The sequence below is a fragment of the Pogona vitticeps genome, chromosome 14 (genome assembly GCF_051106095.1).
Source record: "Pogona vitticeps strain Pit_001003342236 chromosome 14, PviZW2.1, whole genome shotgun sequence".
Lineage (NCBI taxonomy): Eukaryota > Metazoa > Chordata > Lepidosauria > Squamata > Agamidae > Pogona > Pogona vitticeps.
Window position 1 is genome coordinate 19693870 of NC_135796.1, and position 8515 is coordinate 19702384.

The 8515-nt window shown below is 45.6% G+C and overlaps 1 protein-coding gene across 2 annotated transcripts in view; it reads left to right on the forward strand.

Moving 5' to 3' along the window:
• MN1 (MN1 proto-oncogene, transcriptional regulator) overlaps positions 1-4702 on the forward strand; it is a 40576-nt gene extending 35874 nt beyond the window's left edge. Inside the window, exon 3 of one of the 2 annotated variants that reach the window (XR_012081851.2) lies at positions 1865-2003. Coding sequence is in view for 1 of the 2 variants with exons in the window: in XM_072983166.2 (XP_072839267.2) it covers positions 1865-2049 (185 nt within the window). In the remaining variant the exon portion in view is untranslated. Of the gene's footprint in view, positions 1-1864 lie in introns of both variants that reach the window. The other variant, XM_072983166.2, reaches the window with a different exon arrangement.
• Positions 4703-8515: the final 3813 nt, after the last annotated feature.

Consider the following 8515-nt stretch of genomic DNA (forward strand, 5'->3'; position numbering starts at 1 on the left):
TTGGAGATAAAAATTTAAAAAAGTACAGTCTGCCGTTTAGAGCACCCTCTTGAGACTTGAATGTTTGACTCCCAGTTCTCTGCAAAACCCTACCACCGAGGGGCAAACAATGCATATTTAACACTCAGAGCTGGATGGCTGTTAGTCCTGGCACATTCTGGCAGGACTGAGATCTCAGGAGCTGAGCTGGTTGTTGTTCTTACTCTTTACATTTTTTACTTATCCTTTCCACTACTAGATGTAGTGAAAGCGCCTAGTCCCGCAAGAAGAAAATGAAGCGCTTGAAGGATCCCATGGGGCAAGGACACTGTCTGTGCCTTCCTGTTCTGTGCATGATGTGTTCATTGCAGCTACTCCCCCACCATGTTGCTGAGGTTTGGGGCTTGGGCCAGGCTGGTGTGCCATTTCAAAGGGTATAGTCTATAAATGGTGGGAGCATTCCTGGTTGCTTGACTCCCTCATTGTAGGAGTGGGTGCTTGACTGATTTGAGATGTGTGCTCACACTTTGTCTCCAGAGTTCATTGGGCATTTGAGAACTGTTGGGCAGCCCTTCAGCCAACACACCTTTCACCATTCAAATCTGTTGAGGACAAGTCGTTCCCGTCAGTTTCTGTGCTGCAGTTCTGGAGAAGCACAGACAAAGTGCACTAATGTGAGAGTCTCAGTTGTTGTTGAGGAGATCAAGGTACCTGTCTATCAGGGCTCGAAATGGTGTGCTTGAAAGTATAGCCCTTCCAGAAATCTTCTAAACTGGAGACAAGAGTTGGTATCTTACACATGACTGTCACTGTTACCTTCCCTTTCCAGGCTCTCCTGAGAATATTGTTGAAGCAGACATGTGGCATCATGCTGTTATGTTCAGCCTTTCACTGCCCCTCTACTGCTTAATTGGCAACTGTGGGGGTAGAAAGGCTGACGGCAGTGACATCATGGGCACATACATACGTCTGATTCAGCAAGATGCTCCCAGGAGAGGTGGGGAAGAGATGCAGATTAGCAGTGGCCATCTGTATGAGGGAAATCTTGCATGGCCAGGTTGGGGGGGGGGGACGGGGAGGGATATGGGCTGAAAATAATTTCCAGGGGCAAAGCCCCTCCCAAACTGAAAAAGCAAGGATAAATTAGGATAAATTATGCAAAGTCAGAGTATTTTACCACATGTATCACTTTTGTATTTGGTAAGGAGAACATGGCGTCTGTAGCTACATGTGTGCACTTATGACTCCCAAGGCACTTGGATTTCATGTTTTCTTTGAAAAACAAAATGGGTCAAACCTGCATGTGCTCTCAGTGCTCCTTGTTAGGAGAATAGATTTCTTTTTCCACTGTTGTGACCATGGGTTTCAAGTGTTAATCTGTTTGATTAGCAGATGACTCATTTGGGAAAGGGAGGTGAAGATGGACATCCATGTTCTTATTCTTCCCATCTGGAAACCACCATACTTTTTTGCAAATGGAGGACAGCCTTTTAGGTCACGCCTGGTTGTGAAATACTCATTTTTCATAGTGTAATCTGCAGAGCTTGCTACCTGAGTGTATTGATATTGTTTACTTTTAGGGATAAAGGATGCAGGACAGGGGATTCAGATTTCCATGCTTTTAGGGACAGATCTAAGCAGAACTTTGCTCCATTGTGTTAAGGTCTTTGTTATTTTCTGAAACACTGTACCCAATGATGCACATGAAAGCTGCACTTCTGTCACTTCTTCAGCCATAGGCAGGCCTTTTCCCTTCCTTTGTCTAAGGAGGACTTTGCTAAAAACCAAAAGTGGCCATGGGATAACACTGCAGGGAGCCATTTCCATGATTGTTCTTCTGTGTGTTTGTTGTATTGAACTGACCACAACCCCTCTCTCTTTGCAGCCCACGATCTCACCCCAAGCAAGACCTCAGCCACGGCACAGACGGGCAGCCACTTGCAGTGTCTTTCTGTCCACTGCACAGACGACATGGGAGAGGCCAAGGGCCGGACTGCAGTGCCGACTTGGAGATCCCTGCACTCAGACATCTCCAACAGATTTGGGACTTTTGTGGCTGCCCTAACTTGAAGAAGAAGAAGAAGGGGGAAAAAAAGAATTATTTTCTTTTCTTTTTATGTTTAAAGGGCCACTCCAGCTAGTTGGACTATTTTTCTAGGTTGGTACCTGCTTAGTGGCATAGAGACTGGAAAGGGGTAATTTAAAATAAACTCACCTTAATTTTTTATTTTTCCAATCTCCCACCATAATATGTTCCCTACTGCTGACCTTCTGCAGTTGACCCATGACCTGTAAAATGTTTCTGCTCAAAAAGGTGGGTGCCTTTCAGCCTGACCTTGACATCCATTGCTAGTCAGAGGCCTTTTCTGTCTCTATGTATATCATCATCATAAGACAAGATTTTTTTAAATGCATTTCCCCCTTTGTTCTACAGTGATCAAAATGGAAATCCTGAAGAATAGCTTTAGGAAAAAGAAAATAAACCAACAGCCCATCAAAAAACCCTTGAAGTGAAATTTCCACCCTATAACCGTAGAATGACAGGGAGCTTTCTGTCTCCTGCAAGCCAAGCCAAACCGTTAATGCTCAATCAAGGATTCAGCCTGTGCTTTGTCTTTCCAGAAGAAAAAAAAAAGGGGGGGGGAGGGAGGGTCAAGAGGGATGCAAAATGCTCCCTTCCCCCCTCCCTTTGCTGGTCCCTGCTGCTGGGTTCCTTTTCTGTCACAAAGCCTCATCTTCTATTCTTCTGGAGTGGTGGGGAGGGGGTGTGGGGAGGAAACAGGCAGAGCCTTTTGCCAGAGGAGGATGCAGAACCGTATCTTCCTGGCAGCTTAGCTCTACATCTAGGAGCTCTTCCCTCTCACCATTGACTGATTTGATCAAGAAATGCTTCTCTCTCTTCGCTGTGCTTCTCCTCCCAGTGTCGACCACCTTGCAGAGTGGTGGAAAGCGAAGCAGCGTCTGCTGCATCTTCTTTATATTGTTCCTGCCTTAGTGGAAGGTATAGCTTTGTTAACATCTGGAGGCTGAGTGGCTATCATTCTCTCTCAGCGCAAAGATGGCACGGCCAGAGGTGCAGCTTTCAGGGGACCCAGAAGAGAGGTGTGGAGATACCAAGCAGGGAAGGCTCAAATTCATACCCACAGAGATCTTCCATCATTGGGGCAGATTCAGTGCAAGGTGTCCAACTCTTTACAGGATCTGGTTCACAGAGCAAGAGCAAAAGACTTAGGTAGGTGTGTTCCCTGGAACTGCTGCTACTCTGGACTGCTGGGGGAAAAAGGGTTTACTTCAGCCCACTTTTTCTGAATGTCACTGGCACTACAGATTAATTTTTGTTCCAGTCCCCACAACCTCAGAATTTCCTAGGTTTGCATTTGGGAAATGTGCGACAGAGAAAAGTCCCCTTTTTGAGATTCCAGAAAGTATGCACACCTGTAGCAGAGTCTGAGGCCAGAAGGGCTTGGACCCGTTTCTGTCTGCCATAGAAGAAGAACATATATAAAAAGTAAACAAGCAAACCAACCAAATTTAATTTTAAAAAATTCAATGCTAAATGCAAATGGAATTCAAACATCAAAAGAATAACAAAAAATAGACATATAAGAAAGTGAAAACAATAATAAAATGAAAACTTCAAAGTCCATCCAGTAGATGAAGAATTTGTTCAACTAGTTTGGTGAACATTTTCCATCGCAATATTGTAATTGCTCAAGAAATAACTGTTTTACAACAACCAGCAACAAGGAAGGGAATCAGAGCATCTCAGCAGCTGGCCTTCCTTTCTGGTAACCCCCTTTGCAAGCAAACGTTCTGCAGAGCGGTGAGTGGGGTGCGCTGAGCTTCCACTGATTTGGTTGAGGATGATGGGAAGCTTGTCACCCCCAACCAAGTCATGTGCGGGGCAGAGTCGAGTTTTTAGGCATTAAGCTCCCTCCTCACGGTTGTCCGGTTGCAGCCTGCATGGCCCATTGCCCGGCCGGGCTGTTCCTTTGGGAAAACAAATGTTCCAATAAAAATATGACCCAAATCAAATTAGCAGCTTGGTTTGGGGTATCGGTCTGATTCTGTGCAAGCTGCACATCTCCTTTCCTGGAATTCCTAAATTTTGTCATTTTTCAGCCAGAAGAGTCCAAAGGGACACAACCCGAGAAGTGCTTGTCTGATGAGGAAAAGAAATCAAGAATAAGGAAGGAACATCAGACCAACTCTTTCAGCAGAGAGATTCTAGGGTAAAAATAAATGTCAGAAGATACCCGGCATTTAAGTTTCGTCTGTGATTACTACCCCCTTCCCCTACCATTTCAGCTTTAAAAACAAATTTCTAGAACAAAAGGGTGTTTAATAATGTATTGAATAATTCCTGGAGAAGACCTCCAACCCCAACCCCCAGCAAAATCCCCACTGCATAGGAAGCTCAGCCTGACAAATGTTATTGCACATGTAAGATATTAATGTGGAGGGCAATCTGTAATCTACCTTTTCCCTCCCTCCCTCCCTGCCTCTCCCCTCCCGTCCCCTCCCCCTTCCTGAGACTTTTGTTTAAATTCATTCTCAGTGCTTGGTTAGAAGACTGTGACAAAAAAAAACCTCATGAAAAGTGAGTGTTATTTTTTTCTTTTTTAAATATGTAAAGTGCAGTCTTCTGTATTCATGCATATTGTATATATCTGTATATGTTTTACTGAGCAACTAAATAACAATAAATATGATGTTAATGGTGGCTCTTGTATATTTTTAGTTGCAGCTTTGCATCTTGTGCCCCTACAACCCTTTTTACAGGTATTTGGAGAATTATTATGTGACTAGTTTTGCCAAGAGAGAACGGGAGACGTTCCTTGGTGGAGACCCCATCATCTATATGTGCAGAGAGACATTGTTCAGAACTGAACGGGGGGGGGGGGAGGAGCAACTTGTCTTTTAACTCTCTGTAGGCAGAACAATGTCTGCTTCTTCCTCCTTCCGCCTGCAGTAAGTGTATGTGGATACCACTGTTTCATAGTGCTTTGTTAGTGTTCTCGGCTCTTTTGTTTGTTTGCTTATTTATTTGTTGAATTTATACTCCGCCTTTCCACTAAAAGATAGTGCTCAAAGCTGCTTACAAAGATGCCTTCTAAATGAGGCATCCTTCTCAGCTTTTCAGTCAACAAAAGAAAAACTTTGGAAGAACGAAAGCAAAATGTGGCAGCACTTTAAAGTTTACCTTTTAAAATTTCAGTGTAAGCTTTTATGGATCAATATCCACAAGACACAGGAAGTGAATTTGGGTACAGAAATGATTATGGCGAAATACCTCTATTGGTCTTTAGAGTGCAACCATATTTTCCCTTTGTTTTTGCCCCTTGTTTTGTAGCGTGCTATGACAAATGAACAGGGCTGCTTCTTTGGAAGTTAGTCCAGAAATGTAATTTCTGTTATTTTAATTTTTGTCCATAGATTTTTCAAGAGTGATGTTGGCACTGCTAGTTGCTGCTTTAGGCTGCCTGCCATGCAAAACCTATATGTTGAAGAAGAGTGCCCAGATACCACAATGGGGACAGAGACCAGGTGGTTTAGCGCCTGTCTTTTGTGGCTCTACAGAAGGGGTTGCATCCCTTGCTGGCCATGTCTCTTGTCAGTATCTACTCTGCTTGAGCCTAGTTTTTATGAAGAGGACTGAATTCAAAGAAGCAAAGCTTTTGGCGGAAGAGGAAATCTGCTCAGGTATTGGGCTTATCCTTTCAACCACCTTCATGGCAGTTCTGTTCCACTCGTTGGAAAATTGGGAGAGTGGGATGTCACCTGGTGGTTTCTGCTGGTGTGGGAATTCTGCATGCTGAGATGTATTTTGTTCCAGAATCTACCAGCTGTTCAAAACACCAAGCTGGGACGCCACCTCTGTTCTGAAGCCTCTGATTATGGCTGTTGTCCCTATCCTGATCCATTGTTCTTCTCAAAGTGTTTCAGGGCTATACCCCTCAGACTCCCAAACGCTGTTCCCCTTGGCTTCATATTTCCCCAGAGTGGAGCAATGAACCCAGTTCCTTGTCTTAGGAAGACTTCAGCACTTCTTCCAACATCTGGGTTAGATCTTTGTGGCTGCAGCTCCCTAGCCTACACTGCCCATTTCGATGAAATGGCCCCCTTTGCCCTTCCCTGAGGTCTTGCCAGTGAGCCAGGCCCTCCTTATTGGTAGCTGTGGTTTCCTTCTTCCCTTCACTGCCTGCATAGAAGCTGGACAGCCACACTTTTTTTGCTTGGGTTTTGGGCCTGGGAATCCTTTCCAGGCTGGGCTCAGGGGATTGTTTCAGGAGGCCTTCCTGGAGCATCTCCACCTTGCCCCCATCTTCTGGCAGAACTTGCCTGTTCCCTGAATTCCACTCCTTGAGCAAAGAAGCTGCTGTTCCCAGAAGAAGAGGCCATGGCCTGGTGAAAAGTCTGGAGGTTTAATAGGCCGGGGTTAACTGACAGGGAATCTTTGGCTCCAAGGTTAAGGAGGTGGCAGCTGCCCTCCATCTCCTTTTATCCTCGGCAAAATGCATTCCCCACTCTTCCCTTGCCCCCTCCAGCCCCCCCCCATGGCTTTCCCCCTTTCTAAAGCTGGAATCATTCCAGCCTCTACCCTGGACCCACAAGAAAACTTTACTGTGTAAATTTGGTCTTTGTTAGGAGCTCTTTGTTTAACAGCATTGTGAGAGTTTTCTGGGGCCAGAGAGGAGCCACAACCCTGATGAATCAAGCCCTGCACATGAGCCCATTCTTCAGGAACCACACGGCTGTAGGAAGGCGTGTATTGGGGGGCGGGGGGGGGAAAGAGAGGTCCCCCTCCTGCATTCCTCCCCTTGGTGGGGCGGGAGGGGGAGGGGGCTTGGCCTTTTTCCCCATTAACTCCCTGCTGCCTAACCCAAACACACAGAAGTGTTTTGTTAGCACCCCAGGACAAGCAGAGGCCTTTTGTGGCTTGAGGAGCCTGGAGAGTGGTGGGCGCTGAGAAGGCGGCAGCAACCCCTGCCTTGCAGAACAAATGCCTTTTGCTGAGTTTGATGGGATTACAAAAGGGGTTAGGGGCAAAAGCTTTGTGGGGGGGGGGACTTTTTGAAACCACGTTTTACTGCTTCTGAATGACAAGAGCAACGCATAACCACACCGCAGCCATGGAAATCACCTTTTTAATGGAACAACACGCAGGCTGAGAGACCCTTGCCATCTGAGCAGAGCTGCCAAGAGCACCCGCTCAACACCATCTCAAAGTGTACGGCACCCAGTTTATTCATTTCAGGCACCTGGAAAGAAACATACATGTTCAGGAAAGGACATGCATGTGCCCACCATGTTCCCTTGGGCCAGAAAATCCATTTTTGCAAACAGAGAAGACGACAGCAGCCATCCCATCTGCTCCCTGTGTCATGTTCCTTCTCCGATTATACCGGCTGCAAGAATCCCCCCTTACCCCCCCCCCCCCCATATAGCTTGGTGCTGGATGGACAGGGCCCAGGTGCAAAGTCAGGCCAGGACCAGGGAGATTTTCCATCTGGAAGGGCAGTTGGCAAAAACAAACAAACAAAAAACCCACCTCTTGCCAATGGAAGGAGAAGCTCTGTAAAGGCACCACCAGGAGGTGGAAGGCAGCAATTTCATCCCCTGGAAGCTTGCCGTTTTGTCTTTCTTCCTCTTTGAGAGCTGAGTCTCCAGCAAGAGCTGCCTCTATAGATGCAATACTATGAAAACAGAGTCCTCCTAAAAGTGAAAAGGTGGCCAACAGATTTGCACACACCCCTCTGCTACTTCAGACTCTTCTCTAATAGGTGACAGTCCACACTTTTAAGAAAATACTTTGCAGAGGTAAAGTAGCAAAGGAATAGGAGCCTTGTGTTACAGGGCGACGGAGGAACCACAAAGCAATGAATATATTTTTATTTACAGAAGTGGAGCAGAAAAACGGACTCCACCTTTCCTGAGTTGAAGTGTGATCGATATTTCCAACACACTACAAACTCATTCTTTAAATAAGTTTGCAGTGCCCATCTTGGAACTTGAGATTAACTACAGAGCCGATGGGTTCAACATCTATGCAAGGTGATTTGGGGCCACCTCATTTTCTTCCTAGTCCCGCATCTGAGCTTTTTGGTGGTAAGCATGAGGGAAGGACCCTGCAGGATGGAAGAGGCTCCCTACTTCTTGGCCTCCGTGCCACCCAACCTATGGTTGAGCGTGCTGTGCCAGAGATGAGGGAGCATGAGTGAACCAGGATTCGGCCTCCCTGGGCTTGCTTTCTTTTAACTTTTTTGTTTTCTCTGGATTCTCTGATTACTTAGGTAAATGAGCAGACATTTTGAAACGGTGAGCCAGTTAAAAATGGCTTGCAATTTTTTTTCTCATCCTAATGCATTAATACATTTGTCTTTCCAGCCAAAGAATGATTTTGAGAAGGCAAGAAAGAAAGAGAGAAAGAAAGAAAGAAAGAAAGAAAGAAAGAAAGAAAAGATAAGATACATTGTTTAATTAATTCTTCTCTGCAAGGACTGGAGATGGTTGGTCAGTTCTAAAACAGAGAGAG